The sequence below is a fragment of the Parus major genome, chromosome 1 (assembly GCF_001522545.3).
Source record: "Parus major isolate Abel chromosome 1, Parus_major1.1, whole genome shotgun sequence".
Taxonomy (NCBI): Eukaryota; Metazoa; Chordata; class Aves; order Passeriformes; family Paridae; genus Parus; species Parus major.
The window spans coordinates 86,111,223-86,128,515 of NC_031768.1; the positions used below are offsets into that span (position 1 = coordinate 86,111,223).

Consider the following 17,293-nt stretch of genomic DNA (forward strand, 5'->3'; position numbering starts at 1 on the left):
TTGAATCAATGGCTTTTGTGAATTTCCTTCTGCTCACTATCTTCATTTCTGCCTGACACCCATTTTTGCATTTCCTTTGGCTTCACAAAAAAAACTCTGGTGGTACCCTTGCTCTTTCCTTACAGTCCTCCATGATGAGAGTCTCTGATGGACTCTTGCAGGGCATGGCAGGGCATCTCAGTTTGAACTTGGGGATTAGCTTGGAGTTCTAAGTTACTGATAGTGTGGTTCTATCTTGCTCCCCCAAAATGGCCTAAAATAGATGTTAATTACAGTGTTTCTTTTCTACCCTCTGGTTTTGTTTAAGAGAGGTCTTAACTCTCCTCAGGCTACAATGCCTGTAGATTTAACTTACTGGACCACTGTGGGGAGAGACTTATTCCAGGGAGCAGAATAGACCTTCAAGTCCAAATTAGCTTGTACCTGCACATGTAGTCCACATGTGTGTAGCTATGTGCCAAAATAAACCATGTGACCTTGGGTGTATAGGATGAAGTTATGGAACATCTGTTCCCACTGACGCAAAGCTTCTGTTTGCACACCTGAGCACAAAAACCATCATGTCATTGTATATTTCCTCATTTCTACATTGGATGCATATTGTGAATTCTGTTGTGCAAATACAACCTTATTTTGTGCAGTCTAAGTTTAAAGCAAAATACTACTGACTGTACTTGTCATCTTCTATTCTTCCTTCTCAAAAATATCAAGGGCATTTGCACAACACTTCTGACAATTCTAAATATTTTTCTTTGTTTCTGTCATGTTTGTTTCATTAAATTCTTTGTAAAGAAATAGTAGATGCAACTCCTTTTGCAGTGTTAGTTCTCTTCATGTATAATGCGTGGGTTTAGGACACTTTCTTAGTCCATCTGCCCCCAGCATATCTTGGTGCATGGGGTTGTTCCTCTTCATGTGCAAGGCTTTGCATTTCCTTTTGTTACTTCTCATGAGGTTCCTGTGAGCCCACATCTCCAGCCTGTCAAGGTCCCTGTGAACGGTGGCATAACCATCTGGTGTATCAGCCAGTCTTCTTGGTTTTGTATCACCTGCAAATTTGTCAAGGGGAGACAGTGACAGCGGCAAATAGCTTCACAAAATTCTCATTTACTTTAGTAGCTCAGAGTGAAAGCAGGACCCTGCCTGGTGGCCCAGGGAGAAAGTGTTTGCTGGATGCAGTTTAACTGCATTGTGTAAAGCTTAAAAAAGTTTTCCTCCACCTCAGGGCTCTTGGATTTCTCTTCTGATGAGGACTATATGTGACCTTTCTATGTTTTAATTATTCAGGAAGGATGTCCTATGCTAGAGAGTACCTACTAAAAAAAAAATAAATCTGAAATAAATTCTTCAGATGACTACTTTTGATGAGTTCTTTAGATCCTGTAAGTCAAGGAGATCCTAGCTGGAAATCCTTAAGAGACTCTAGGAAGCCCTGAGAGGCTGCAGGTGTTATCTTGCAGTATATAAGTAATGCTCAGCACATTTTGAGTTAAAGGAAATATGATTTTTTTGTAAATAAATATGGATTCATGACTATCTTGGATGGATCTTTCTGTTTCTTACTTTTACTAGTCAGGAGGGACCTGCTCTCTTCAGCAGCCTGCGACTTGCTGGCCACGTGGCTTTGATATGCTCCATGCAGGACAGAATGCCCAGCCCTCCTCCACCTGGTGTTGAATGCTGCTGGTTGAAAATTGCATCTGCTATGGCTAATGCTCACAGTAAGCAGTCCTGAAAGTGCATTTTTACCTTGTGTTTATTGACCTAGAGGTTCTGGGGAGATCACTTTAAACAATGTGTTTAAACTCTGCAAGCCCTGGTCTGAAAACAGGTGTTGAAAACTGATTGCCAACTTGCTTTGGGGATGTGGACTTAATTGGTTCATTCTGCTAACAATGATTTTAATAGACTTATCTTTTACAAGTCTCATCAAGTCCTCTTTGCTTTCTCCTGCCAAATAAATATTCCCTAATAATCCCCAAATCTCTTCCTTCATCTTCATTATTTATTTGCTTGTTTAATAAATAATTTTTTTTTTCTCCCAGAAGCCTAAACTGACTTACATGTGAGCTGCTCCTTGGCTGAACCACATAGCAGTTGCTGTATGGTGTGCTGTATTTGTCAGTGTTCTCTGAAAAACTGCTGGTACTCCAGAAAATCAGGGCTACATAGTGATGTTCCTGAGGCATGTGGAGGTGCCTTGGAAGAATAATAATGAAACAGATCTTGCATGTCTCTGCTATGCTGAAGCCACAGGGAAGCAGTTAGTTCTGGGCTTCCTGTGTTGTACTGAGCTTCTCTTCTTCCATCCTTAAAAATTCTCATTGAATTCTCTTGAATTCAAGAAAGTGCTTGAATTACATTAAAAAAAAGCCCCAGAGGTAGGGATCTTCTTGGGTATTGGCAGGGTTATGGGCTGGATCTCCTGTAGAACCCCACACTGCAAGTACCTTCCTGCTTGAAAGTAAGACATTAGTAACTAGTAACTGAATCATTTATACTGTTAACTAAGCATTCTGCATAATTGCTTCATAAACAATCTGAATAAACAATTTGAATGATGTTGTTTTAAAATTAAGTTGATCTAATTTATTTTCCGCAAGTGTATCTTTAGAATAGAATAGACTATTTCATTTGGAAATTTATTTCAGATAAACTTCTGCTCTGTCAGCATCTTAATGGAAGAATTGCACACATGATCTGCAGCACCTTTCTCAAGGAAAGAAAAGGAAGGAAATGCAGATTTACAGATTTTGTCCATGTCACTCACAAATAGGTCCCTGCAGAATAATAAAGAGCTTCAGTGTCATTGACTTTTTTTTTTCTTTTAGCTAAATAGTCACAGGCTTCACATAGTATAAGGTCCCTCTAGCTGGTACCATTTTAGGAGAGCTCTATATTATATTACATGTTTCTAGCTGCTGGTTCAAATTTCTAAAGTAGGATTTTTCTGATTACAAGCTAAAGTTTGAATTTCCAGCCCCACTGAATCCCGCTTCAAATCTGCTGACTCCGCCAGGCAGACTGATGTTTTAGTGGATTTGTTAATGTTCAAGCTACATTCTTACCATTCTTTTCTCACAGGAAAATATCTGTAAATAACTCTGTCTAAAATTTCTTACTCTGCTGGGTTTCCTGTCCCTCTGAGGAACTTTAGTGCCTTCTTTATTTTGAGCACTAGTATATCTCCAGGAATAAGCAACTGAGGGTATGATGATGGATCAGTGCCATTTGCGTAAAGAAGCATATGTTGAAATGTGCTTTTCCTCCCTTGTTTTAAAGGTACATAGTATCACTTTATCCTTGCATGTATTAAGAGAGATTTTTATTTCTAGATTTTAATCTTAAAGTAGCATTATTGTAACACTTGTTTCTTCCTTTGTTTCCTGCATTAGTCATTGGTTCTGTTAAGGTTTAGTGACTGAATCTAACCCAAAAGCCTTTCTCTCCCTGCCCCCCACCAGTTCTAAAGTTTTCAACCACAAAAGCCAGTATAAAAAATCACATTTATTGTATCAAGAACAAGGAGTCCAGTTTAACTAGGAAAAAAATTTGCAGAGCTGTTACTGAGTATAAAAGCGAGTTGTTACCTTGGAATTGAATTTAAAGTTTTCTTCCCCATCAAGACAATTGCACAAATTTATTTAGTCTTGTTTCTAGTCTTTTGTCTCATCCACAAAACCACTCTTTGTAGTTTCTTTTGATTCAAAATAGATGCACTAATGAACTCTATCAATAGAGCTATGTTTAGGCCAAGATTTTTTAACTTTTGCACTTACAAAATAAAGACTTGACTATATTTCCCTTTTTTTATATTAAAAGATTTTGTAACAAGATTATGGATAATTGGCAGTTTTACAAATTAACCTTAAGTGTGAATTTCAGAACTTTAAAGCAGTCACATTTCAAAAGTTAGTCAGTATTCTCTGTTTGGACCACTGCCAATCCTTGTTGCACTTGGGAGGTGAGGTTTCTATGTTTTTCTGAAGAGCTCTTTTGATGCTTTCTCTCAAAAAGCCCCAAATAATCTACTTGTTTTACAGTTTCAAAAACTCGATAGAACATCTGAGAAGTGCTAGGTAGTTCACATTAATCAGGGTCATTATATTGAGTACCTGCTGTCTTTTTGAGACTTTTCCTTCCTTCTGAGGATTGCTGTGGGAGTCAGTCAGCAAACTGGTGAGGACCTTCTACAGCGCTGTGCTGGGGCGAGGACAAAGTGGCTTAAACAGGGTTAAAACAATGCCTGGGTTTCAGAGAGTTCTGTTGCTCCAGTTTTAGCTGCAGTGTGGCAGTGTTCTGGCTTGTGCCAGGAGTGTGGTTGGAGCATGAGTGTAGGATGCATTATCTGTGCTCTGAGCATGTGAGGAGTCTCCCCTTTCTCCACAGCTGAGTGCCTGAGCTGGATGAAAGCTTTACCACATTCCTCAGCTCTTAAGAGTGGAACTTTCTGTGTTGAGAGGGTGGGATACCTGTAGCTGATGGAAGCCCCGAGCATGGAAAGCCATGGTCTTCTTGCAAACACCACCTGGGGAATTTCAGGATCTGTAGGTTTTCTGCTGTCAGTAGACAAGCCTGAAGGTTAGTCAGCTCTGTGCAGAGGGGAATGTGTTGTAATTGTACACTCTCCTGTAGCAGGTAGGCAATTATATGCAAGAATGACACAGTAATAAGAGCTACAAGCAGGAGCTGTTTTAAGGTAAGATCTTTTTGCTCTGGTTGGCTGGCAGTTTGGACTTAATTGGAACTTATTTTATTATTCTGATAATTTATATTGAATTTAAATGCGTCGTGCTGGCTGATAGGAGTATATTAAACGTAGCAAATCTTCTGCTGGGTAGTCTATAATACAAGGCATTTTCAAGAGCTGGCAGGCTTTGTACAGGCCAAATTATCATGCAAAACGTCTGATAGCATATGATTTATGCCAAAGGTGCTGTAAGATTGCATAAATTTAAGACTTTTATTCTCAACTATTGCATTCATACACTAAAATAATTACAGGGTGCTGACGATGCAGCACCATTTAAGAAAATGAATGACTTAATTTTACTTAAGTCTATTGTTAAAGATAAAACTATGCTACTGTATTAAAAAAAAGAAAAGAAAAATCCTGCGCAAGATGATGAAGTGCTGTCAAGTCATAGATCATAACACTGCAACTGGGAGTTGCTCTCTGTGGAGGAATTGCATTGGTTTTACATACTTTATTTTAAAGTGTCCTTAGATGATCAAACAGTTCATGCAAATGTTAAAATTTGGTGAGACCTCTGTTCCTGTTAACCTTTCATATTGACTATCTAAGAGCATGGCCAGCAGTTGGATCTGAACTGACTCACTGCTAAACCTGCTATAATTATTTATAATCATTGTCTGTGAGTGGGGGTGGGGATATTGTTATTTTTGGCACAAAAATGTGTGTACACATGGTACCACAGTGGTGCCACCTCATGGCTGGCACTTGGGTGTGAGCACCCACAGCATCAAGCTGAACCCAAGACTGTCTGCTTGACCATGTCCTGTTTGGAAACCAGCTTCCTGTGTGTGTGGGGCATTGTTTGTGCTGTAGGAATGCAGACAATCTTCTGGTTGACTGTAGAAGAGCTTGTTCGTCCACTGAGGTGTGGTGTTTGTGAGGCCTGCAGGGGAGGGAAGAACTTGACAGGCTGTTGGTACAGAAACAGTCACTTGTCTTGTCCTCACCCTTACAAACAGGTTGGCTTTTCCAGCAAAGTACTTGGCTTCCCTTATGTGACAGACCAGATGAAAAATATGAGTAAACTGTGAAAAACACTTAAGGAAAAAAGATAAAAAATTCTCCACCAAGTTACATTTGCTGTTAAGAGCAGGCTGAAGAGGTAACCTAACCAAAGAGCTTAGACAGGCAGTGACAGAACAAAGAAATGATGCTGAGAGATGGCCCATGTCAAACTCAAATGTGACAAACTGAGAAGTAGCAGCCATCACTCAGCAGTTCTTCCTTGTGCAGTGCTGTGGCTCATCAGGTCCTAATCCTCATTAGTTACCTGTTAGTAGCCTACTGCTGTGTGGCACTTTGATAAAAGGCTGGGTTTGGTGTCCCAAGTGGAACACTGGGAGATGGAGAGGAGGAAGTGTAGGGAAGGATGGATGGTACAGTTGTACTCCCTTACATAAGGACCCTGAGGACAAACTCAGTGTTAACAAGACAAGTCTGCAGTTCATCACAAGCAGATGCTTCAGCTGCTTCTCACTCACCATCAACACTGAAACGGGAAATGGGAAAAAGTGCAATGGGAGAGGAATAATAGACAAATAGCTGATGCTATTTGCTAGCAGTTCTTTCCAGGTCAGTATGACACTGACAATCCAAGTCCCAGTTGTGCTAGAAACTTTTGATAAGAGCTCAGACATTTAATATTTGAGGTAACCTTCCTAGTTTAAATTGTGATAGGTGTATCTTAACAATTTTTATGTTTTTTGCTTCACATCAATAGTCTGGTTTAATTTATCATATTTCCAATTCTGAGCACTCTAATATTTTTTTTTTTTAAAGTAAACGTAAAGTATTTATTTGTAGCAGTATTTATCTGCCAGAATAGAGTGGTGTTGGTATAAACTGATACATTGGTGCTCTGTTTTCCCAGCCTTCCAGAAAATAGCTGGTCAGCAATACCTACTGTGAAATATATAGTCTTCAGGTGATATAAGTGAGGTGTGTGGACTTAAAGGCTTTTGCAGAACTGTGCTGGATTTTTCTAAGATAAATTTAATTCCAGCTCTGATAAAACAAGTGAAAGAACTGCAAAAAGCTTGACAGTTGCAAGAGAGTGACCTATAGTAGAGTGACCTCTAAAGAAGGAAGAATGAGCAGCTTCACTTTTTTTCTCTCATCTGTGCTGCTCAAATAAAGCTTGGAAGATAATTTCCATGTTATTGCCACTTATAACAATAGAAACTCAGATCTGGCTAACATCAAAAGATGTTTTCAGTAATTGGAGAGTAGTGGCATCACAGCTTTCAAATTAATTTTGAAATAAATTATTACTTGAAGACATATATATCTATATGTATATATTTAATGTAATTTAAGCACTTTCTGAATTCACTGGTGATTTTTAAGGATGGAAGTACCACAAGTCCACACCAGAATTGCCTATTTTCAGAATACAATGAAAAGCAAAGTTTATCATTCTGTTATATTAAACACATCGAAAAGTCCAAAACCTGTTGAGGAAAAAGCTTTTTTTTTTTTTTTTTTTTTTTTTTGTAGTGTGGTTTTAAATTCCTAATTTAATGTTAAGTTAAATAAAATGGAACTTATCTGGATTAATATTTTTCCCCCCCATCATTCATTTAGTTGTTATTCTCTGGGGAAAAATAGATTTGGTGTTAGTTTTGGCTGTGACTATGGGAAATAGGAAAAGGGTTTTACTGCTTCTCATCATATACATATAATGGTCCACTGATTAAGAATTTCAATTTTCATGTGTTTTCCATTATGTTAAGACCTCAAAAACTACTTATTAGCTGGTGTAATATTTAATTTAAGATTATATAAAATCGGATGTGGTTTGAAATCTGGAAATGAGTTAAAACTGTAAAAATTTCTTACATGGTTATATAAGGCTACATTAATTGTGCTGGAGGCTTAAAGAATAATGTTTCTAAAAACATGCTTTGCATTTAAAATTAGCATTAGGGCACAGAATCTATTATATGTCGAAGTTTATTTGTTAGTCACTGTTCTGAAGTATAAAAATGGAGTCTATCACTGTGTTTCGAGATTTGGGGTATTTTTAGTTAGGAAGACCAAGATTTTTTTTATTATTATTTTTTTCTTTATTAGTCTACAGCTTCATGTGATGTTGTATTGGGGTTTAACCCCAACCATCAACTAAGTCCCACGCAGCAGCTTCTTCCCTGTGGGATGGTGAAGAGAATGGGAAGTGTAAAAGACAGAAAACTCATGGGTTGAGATAAAGACAGTTTAATAGGGGAAGCAAAACAAGGAATCAGTCCCCACTTCCCATGGGCAGGCAGGTGTTCAGCCATCCCCAGGACAGTGAGGCTCCCTCACAGGTAAAGATGATCTGGGAAGACAAATGCCATCACTCTGAATATTCCCCTCTTCTTTCTTCTTCCCCGAGCTCTACATATTAAGCATGACACTATATGGTCTGGTCTGGGAGATTCCTTGGGTCAGTTGAGGTCCTGGCTGTGTCCCCTCCCAACTTCTTGTGCACCCATAGCCTCCTTGGTGGTGGGATTGGTGAGGAGCAGAAAGAGCCTTAATGCTGTGCAAGTACTGCTTAGCAATTAAAAAAACCAAACAAACGAAAAAAAACAACCTGTGTTATCAGCACTGTTTCCAGCACAAATCCCAAACCAGCCCCACACCAGCTACTGTGAAAAAAATTAACTGTACCCCAGCCAAAACCAGCACAGGTGGTGATGAAACAGTACTAGTTGTTTAAGCTGCAGTGAGAACAGTAGCTTCTCAGAAAATACTGCTGCTGTCAAAGGTGTTATCACCTAGTTCTATTCTACACTTCATTTAACAGCAAACCTGGAATACTTGAATATGTCTATCTAATTAAAAATATTTTAATAGCATGGCAATTTTTAGATCTTAGAAGTTGTCATAACTTGGAATTCTAGTAATTTCATTTGAGGTGAAAATATACCTTAAACTTGCAGATATATATGGTTATCTGATTTATTTAAAGCATTGAGAGACAAGGCAGTCATTGTTCATAACCAGCACGGGTTCACATGGGGAGAGTCCTGCTTAACCAACTTAACTTCCTTTTATGACAAGGTCACCCACGTGGTTGACCAAAGGAAGATATTTTTTTGTTTGTTCTGTAATTTTGTCAAAGCTTTAGGTACTGTCTCTCACATTATCTGTCTGGATAAACTGTTCATCACACATCCAGACAAGTTAGTAGGACATGGAGTGAGCAAAGAGTTGTTGGGTGGGCTCAAGGGGTTATAGTAAATGGGGTTACATCAGCCTAGCAGTCAGTCACCAGTAGAGTTCCCCATGGCGCAGTTTTAGGGCCAGTCCTCTTTAATGTCTTCATAAATTATCTGGACACTGGCACCAAATGTACCTTAAGAAAGTTTGCTGACAACAAGGAGCTGTGGGCACCCTCAAGGGCAGAGAAGCCTTACAGAGACATCTGGATAGACTGGAGAGCTGGACAGTCAGCAAGCATATGAAATTTTGCAAGGGAAAGTGCCATTCTCCATCTGGGATTGGACAGTCATGTTTGTCTTTCTGGTGACAGGACATACATGAACATGAAATGAAATGAAATGAAATGAAATGAAATGAAATGAAATGAAATGAAATGAAATGAAATGAAATGAAGCTACATCAGGGGAAGTTCAGCTTGGACTGAGAGGCTAGGAACAGGTTCTTCACTGAGAAGGTGGTCAGTCAAAGGAACAGGCTCCCCAGGGAAGTGGTCACAGCATCAGACCTGCCAGAGTTAAGGAGCATCTGGCCAAAGCTCTTGGTCATAGTGTCTAGTTTTAGGCAGTCCTGTGAGGAGCAGGGTGTTGGACTTGCTGATCCTTATGGGTCCCTTCCAACTTGAGATATTCTGTGATTCTATGATTCATTCTTGTACCTACTATGTGGAAAATTACATGGCTCTTATTTAAAATGCAGCAACCACCTGCCAAGTTGCTCGCAGAATTTTAAAGAATTCATTTGCCTTTCGTTACTATGCACACCTTTGCTTTTTTTGGGTTTTGATTTTAAAATGTGGCTGTCTGCATTCAGCCTTTTGCATTTGAAAGATGAACAAAGATTCGGGATAATGTTAATTCCTGCAAAGTCTGGTGTAAAAGTGCTGAAATATACTTTTTAGCTGCTCTGTGAGGCTTTTGGAGGGGCTGGTTTCCCATTAGGGTTTCAGTTTCAGAATGGAAAAGACACATGAAGCAAGCAGTCTCTGCATTGCCGTGCTGCAGCAGAATCCCATAACGTGAGGTATCTGCCTGTAATTCAAAACTTCAAGAGGGATCCAGCTGAAGCAACAAAGGTCCCACTTTTGGCATTTGTGCAGCAGCTGCCTGGGCATTGTGCCATTCATCAGAGGCAATACACATTCCCTCTCAATCCTGCTGTGATTCCCTTCCTCCCTCCTGTTTCGAATGCTTTCATAGAGCTGAGCAGCATGAACTTTCATCAGAGGAGGTGAAAGTGGCATTGCTCATTCTGAACATGCTGGGATTGTTTTCCCAAATTCAAGTCCCACTGAAGGTTTATTCCTATGTTTCTCCTCAAGTTTGCTCCCTTTTAGCCCTCAAGTTGACTTGCTCTTTGGTGTAATTACATGACAAATGCTAAGAGCCTTTTCCAGGCAAAGAAAATTCATGTCCTTCTACACTGAGCTGTACTTCTTTCCCAGTAATCCGGTTATGTTCGGTCCTTTGCAAATGAAGACCATAAAAGACAAGCAGCTTTGATCCATCTCAGTTACAATTGCCATGATATCCCATCCTTGGAGTCAGTGTGGGGTTTTTTTCAGGAACAGTCAGTACAGTTTCTGAATGTGGAACTTAATTTTCATTGTTACGTGATATACATGACGGTTAGGAAGATTTTTATTACATCATTTTGTAAGAAGCTGTAGCTAAAAACATAAATATCATCTATCTGTCTTCTGAAAAAAAAAATTGAAGTACACCCAAAACTTTGTCATCATGAAATAAACCTAAGGAACCACTGCAAAAGAGCAGCTGTGAAAGAGAATACTGGATGGGTGGTCTCTCCATCAGGGAATCTCTCAGTCTCTCCCCCGCTTCTCCCCACCACTTGCTCATGCAAGCAGTCTGGTGAGCATTTAGATGAGGTCCTATGGGATAAACCAACTTTCTATTTTAATACATTTTGTGGTAAGAATGTTGTGTTTAAAGCTTGCTTCAGCTGTATCCCATGTGATCTTGTTGGCCATGTAATGAAGTAAGAGACTGCTGTGATAAAATAGACGTGGAAGTAATGCTGATTATGAGCAGCTCTAAATCATGGTGGTTGAAAGAGCCTCTTTGAGTCATCCCTGCCCAAGAGAAGATTCCATGCACAGAACCTTAAAGATAGTGCTCTGAATTGCTCTTGAACCCTTCAAGTTGTAGAGCAATTCAGCTTGCCTTTTGACCTTCCCCTTAAACCAATCCTTCCACAGTATTCAAGGAAAGAATTCCAGGAGGACAGATGACACCTATGTAATAATCTGTAACAGTTTCTCTATGTCCAAATCACTGTTTGCACCCAGCTCAGGTGGTAAGGTCTGAAAGCTGTTGCTGGCTGATAATTTTCTGGTGGGCTGTGAGAATTGAGCTCCCAACCAGGACTTAGAGAGTAGAGACTCACTGTGGAGAAGAAATGCAGTTTTGCTGCCTGGTACCTATTTGCAGTGTCAGCAGAGGTGCTGATGCAGAAAGAGACCCAGGAGACTGAATTCCTTTGGACTTATGTGGCCCAAAAATAACCGTGTGTGTTTCAGAGAGGACTGTAATGGATTACAAACAGACTTTGTACAAACATTGCAATTTTGTTTTCACATAAAAAGGTGTTAAAAGCAAATATAGTAATAAGAATAAACCATACTGGGTTTACTTACTAAGTAGGAAAGAAAGAGTAATGCTGAGGCTGCCAAATTTCAGCACTAACAAGAAGCTAAAAGCAAAGGGAGCTTGCAGTGGCTGCTGTGACACCAGGGAAAAGACAGCCTTGGCACAGGCTGTCTGAGAAAGGTGCAGAGCCTCCAGCCATGGAGGCTTTTAGGAACAAACATTATGCAAACTACTTAGATGGAGAGCACAGTCCTGGACAGTGAATAGGTATTCTGCAATTATTGTGAGGTCTGGCAGACACAAAATGTTTCCCACAGAACTGTGAGAGGTTTTTTTTTTTTCTTGTTTTTTTCACTCTGCTGGTCTCTTGGGAAGCAGTTACAGGCCATCTCTTCTGTTTCCCAGCTGTGGCTGTGGCGTGAAGCATCTGGCAGGGCTGGAGCTGGGATACAGCTTCCTGCAGAGCAGATGTCTGTATATGTTGATCCTGCTTTTGGAGGGATGGGTGTATAAATGAGTGGTTGAGCTTTGCTTGGCTCTAAGTCTGATTCTGTGGAAGTTAAGGGAACAGTGGGATTAAGGTGCATGGCTGGTCAATTGCCCTATGTGGATTCAGTGTGAAGCCACTTTTCCAGTTCCCTAACATGTCATCCTGTTGTCTTCAAGGGGAGTGTGCTGTGCCATACAGCCAAGGAACACATATTTTGCTTTTTTCTCATTGTTCAGTTGCAATGCATGTGTGCTGTTCAAACACTGCTCTGAAGAGAGCCTGCAGTGACATTACTATGATGACATTGCAGTGCTTCATAAAATTCACAGCACCTGGTTGAGGGAAAGTGAAGGATTGCCATTTCTCCATTACAATGCATGGGAGTTGGACACAGTGAAGTTCAGAAAGCTTTTAATTTCTGTCTGCCCAGTTTTAGACCCTGTATTTTTTCAGGACACTTTGTGTTAAATGTCTATTAAATTGCCTGTGTTCATGGTGCAGGTCCCACTGCAATTTTAAGTGCGAAGCCATTCTGCCTGCAGAGCAACCTTGGTCTGAAGAAAAACAACTGCGATCCAAGGAATGTGATTAGTAGGGACATGTGAGGAATTTTGCTATGCATTGCAAAAAAACTCTGTGGTAAATGCAAGGATCATGCTGAATTTCAAGGACAGGAGTTGACTGGCTTGACATTCAGAACATTGTTTCTGGCCTTCTCCCTTGCGGGACCTGTATCCTCAAGTGTTACATGATTAGGTCCTTCCAGGACCTAATTCTAAAGGAAGCAACCTCTAACTGTGAATTATTTCCTTAAATACTTCCCATTTTTCATGGCGGTGTTCACCTGGACTTGTGTTCTTATGAACACAATGAGCAAGAGTATATGGAGAAAGTAATTAATGTTCTAACATCCTGTTCTGATTAGAGCTGAGCTCTCTAGGCTTCAAATGTGAAAGATCATATCAAATGATGAGAACAAGAGGTCCTTACATGGGCAGCATGATTCCCATGTTCTGCATATGGAAAGCTGCAGTTCTGTTGTTAGTACTGGGAGAACTGGGATGAAGATATATCAATGTTCTTGTGATGCATGTACAGCCTGATTGTTCATAACACATTTAAGGATGTGGCTTTCAAAACAGTTTTGCACTTGACTATGCAAGGTTTGTTTTGCTTCATTTTAGTTTTGCAGGAGGGCTACCTATAGGAATAGGTTTTTTAAAATGTGTTCACCTCAAAATCTGTACTTCCTGTCAATGTGTATTGAGATAAGTTCTCTTTGTGAAAGAGCTGTAGACTGTTGATTGCCTTTGCATACTGAAAGTAAGGCTGTTCATCTCTGAGATCTCTTAAGAATCTGAGCCTAAACCAGGAGATTTAGTGCTATTTGCGCTTCTGTCTTGAAGAATTAATGGGCATTCTCCATTGTAGCTATTTTTTTAAAATTAGTTTTCTCTGTGACCTTTTTTTCTGATATTTTATATGCTGTGTCTTTCAGTCTAAGGCTGTGAGGTGCCTTCCAGACTCCCTTATAAAATTTCAGGACCTGCCTTAGCGTTTCCTTTCCTCTTTTAGACTAAAGTGCTTGTTCATTCTGTCCCTTTCCTCCCCACCCCCACTGCCCCGGTTTCCCACTGCTATCTCAGGATGCAGTGCTCCTGGTGCTTTGATATGCTTGGGCTTACACTTTCTATTTGAGCTGAGCTCCCTGTCATGGGATAGTTACAGGCCGCATTCCTGTGCTGGAAATAGATACTTTTTGCATAACCTGCTTCCTTATACCCTTTAGCATCTAAGGCCTCTGGTGAAGCACTGTCTCCACTACCATAGATGGAGCAGCATGGGAATCATCAGAAGCTGAGAAAGGTGACGGGGAGAATGGAAAAGCTGTTAGGGTTCTAAGAGGTGGAAGGTCAGAGCGTCTGTTGGTTGTGAGATAACTTCACTGTATTATTATTTTTATTTAAACTAAATAACAGAACCCATCTTTTTCTTATTAGATACAGATATAGAAAAACCTCAAATAACTTATGAGAGTGACTTAATGCACAAGCACTTATAGCCACTTTATTCTCCTCTGTGCCCTTAATAGGAAATTATTCAGCAAGTTCTGCTTCTGATTTTGCCAAAAGATGTCTTCTCAAGGTGAGCAGCAAAACTGAAATACTGCTCAGAATGTGTTCTAATAATCATCAGTTGTCTGTTGAACTGTTTTCTTCCTCAGAAAAAAAAAAAATATAAGAAACTTAAAAGGTTAATTTTTTGATAAAAGATTGCTCTCAATTTCAGGATTCTATATATTAGGCAAAGACTGCCTTGTATACACAAATTTCTGTAGTTCTGAATTCATTTTTGCCTGTGATTCTGTTAACAGCTACAACTGACTTTGGGAAAGTCACTTTCCTCATATGGGTATCTGCTTCCAATCTTTAAAATAGCACTTCCTTTGTCTCTTAGCGTTCCAGCTCTTTGCTGCAGGGACAGCTTCAAGTGACAGGGTCCAGTTGTTGAACGAGGCTCTCTTTGAATCATGACAAACCTAAATTCAGCTTCCTGCTCCTGCTAAAGTTTCCTGTGAGAGCTCTGGCAATTTACTTGACATCTCTTTTCTGAAATGGGAGGAATAATAGGCAGTCATGCTGCACAGAAATATCCAGGAGGTGCATCTTCCAGAATGGACACATTTAGGTTGTGGTTGCACAGCTTTTGAAACTGACCTCAAATTGAGATTCCTGTGATCCAGCCCTTTTTCCCCTGAGCATTTTCCTCTGTGTGCTAGTACCTTCTGGAGCCGCCCTGGTGCTTTTTTTCACAGGGATGGCTTGTGGTCAGCTCAGTTTCTTGAAGAGTCTCATTGAATAGATATAAATATCAACATCTGGGAAGGGTAGGATGCTGCAAGGAGTGAGGAGACCGGAGGAGCTCAGGACTTTGGTTTTACAATGGCTGTAAGTTAAAACACTGCAACCTAGAAAGAGACTGTGGACATAAGATGTTGAATAAATAGCTATGTACAGGACAGGGCAGAGACACCTTGTTCTCCGCAGGCTTGGTGTGTGGGTCCTCTTTGCTTGAAAGCTGGTACAGAGTAGGATCTTAAAATAAGATTCTGGAGTTTTCTCCAGTCTGCCCTGGTTATGTTGAGAAATGCTCATCCTCCACCCACAATCTATACTTCACTCAGTCCCAGTGTTTCTTGTTCTTGAATGTTCCTCCTTGTGCTAAGTCTCCTCCAACTGTTCTGCTTTGCAGTTCATAGTGTTTGTCGCTGCTCTCCAAAGTGGTTCTTCCTTTGCCTTAGGCCTTTTCTCTTGCAGGGCAAATCAAATTCTCTTTCATGTTGTTCTTAGTATGTAGGAGGTCACTTCCCCCTCTCTCTCTCTTTTCCAAGGTACTACAGGAGGGTAGGTTTAGATTAGATATAAAGAAGATAATTCTTTACTGTGAGGATGGTGAGGAACTGGCACAGGTTGCCCAGAGAAGCCATCAATGCTCCATCTCTGGAATTGTTCAAAGCCAGGTTGGATGGGGCTTTGAGCAACCTGGTCTAGTGCAAGATGTCCCTGTCCATGACAGGGGGGAGTGATACTAGATGATCTTTAATGTCCCTTCCAACCCAAACCATTTTGTGATTATATGAAGTGCAAGCCCCATCACCAAACAAAAAAACCCAACAGGAAGGGAGTAGTTGAAAATACTTGATTTGACTTGGTCTTTGAAACTTTGTCGCAAGTCCTTCTAAAAGCATGGCAAGGTGTGTTGATAAGGCAGTGCCTCACTGAAGAGTACATAGTTCCAAAATATATCTCATAAGGAACAAATCACTGGAAAAAATAACTCTGGGGTTGTACATTTATTTTTTTAGTGTCCCTGCTGGCAGCAGACAGCAGAATACTTTCATTCATATCTAATGTGATTCATTTATATGTAATATATATGTGTATATATACACACACACCATAACTTCAGTGTAGGATGGGATATGAATTTTTACGAGCAAGTTCTAAATTTTAAAGTCTGTGTTTAACAAAAGATTTAGATTGTTTTTATCAAGTTGCAGGATGTTCATAATAACCTGTATGCCCTGCCCCTGTTTTCCCTTGATTGATTCTGTGGAAGAAATAAGTGCAGTGGTTAAGCACAGCGTGCCCTTGGATTCATTCATGCCAAATTTCAGAGGATACTGTTAGGTTGTGTGATAAAAGGGTCATAAACATAAAGATGCAGAAGGTGAGAGAACCCAACCCCAAGTACTGCAAAAGGAATGCTCTGTCCTGACTTCTTCCTGGACTGTCACAGAAGAGGGGTCAGCCTATGGTGTGGGTGTAAAACCTGTCAAGATGAGTCAACATGAGAGCCTGGTCAGTTAATTTGCAATCACCTCTGGCATGAAATTTAACAAGATCAAATACCAGATCCTGCACCTGGGATGGAGTAACAGCAGGCACAAGTGCAAACTGGGAGAGGAGTCTGGGGAGCGCCCTGCAGGGAGGACCCTGGGGGTGCAGGTGGCAGCAGCTCAGTGAGAGTCAGCAGGGTGTGCCTGGTCAGCCCAGAGGGCAGAAACCGTGTCCTGGGGGCATCAAACAGGCAGCACAGCCGGGCAGAAGGGGGGATCACCCCACTGTGCTCAGCCCTGGTGCGGCCTCACCCGGAGTGCTGGTGGCACTTCTGGGCACCGCTGCCTCTTCAGAGGGCTGGGAAAGTCTTTGTGTGCAGAGGAAGGCACAGTGCTGGTGGAAGGGCTGGAAGGTGTGACCTGGGAGGAGTGGCTGAGGGCTCTGGGCTTATCCAGTCTGGAGACAAGAGAGGCTGAGGGGTGACCCCTTGCTCTCTGCAGCTCCCTGAGGAGGGGAAGGGGAGAGGGAAGTGCTGATGCCTTCTCCAAGGGATCCTCTGAGTACAAGAGGGAATGTCACAAAGCTGCATTAGGGAGGTTTAGACTTGACATCAGGAAGCATTTCTTCCCCAAGAGGATGGTCAGACACTGGAACAGGCTTCCTAGAGAGGGGTTTGATATCCTAAGCCTCTCAGTGTTTAAGGGGCACCTGGACCATGAGCTTAACATGCTTTAATTTTCCATCAGCCCTGAAGAGGTCAGGCAGTTGGGTTAGGTGATTGCCAAAGGTCCCTTCTAACTGAAATATCCCATCCCATCCCATCCCATCCCATCCCATCCCATCCCATCCCATCCCATCCCATCCCATCCCATCCCATCCCATCCCATCCCATCCC

At 40.9% G+C, this 17,293-nt stretch overlaps 1 protein-coding gene across 7 annotated transcripts in view; it reads left to right on the forward strand.

The window, feature by feature from the left end:
- TSPAN9 (tetraspanin 9) overlaps nt 1-17,293 on the forward strand; it is a 168,610-nt gene that overhangs the window by 38,893 nt on the left and 112,424 nt on the right. For 2 of the 7 annotated variants that reach the window (XM_015642874.1, XM_015642836.1), the window contains exon 3: nt 1,573-1,721. The exons of the other annotated variants lie outside the window; for them this stretch is intronic. In XM_015642874.1, the coding sequence (XP_015498360.1) occupies nt 1,637-1,721 (85 nt within the window). In that variant the 5' untranslated portion in view covers nt 1,573-1,636. The remainder of the gene's footprint in view (nt 1-1,572; nt 1,722-17,293) is intronic. 7 annotated transcript variants of the gene reach the window in all.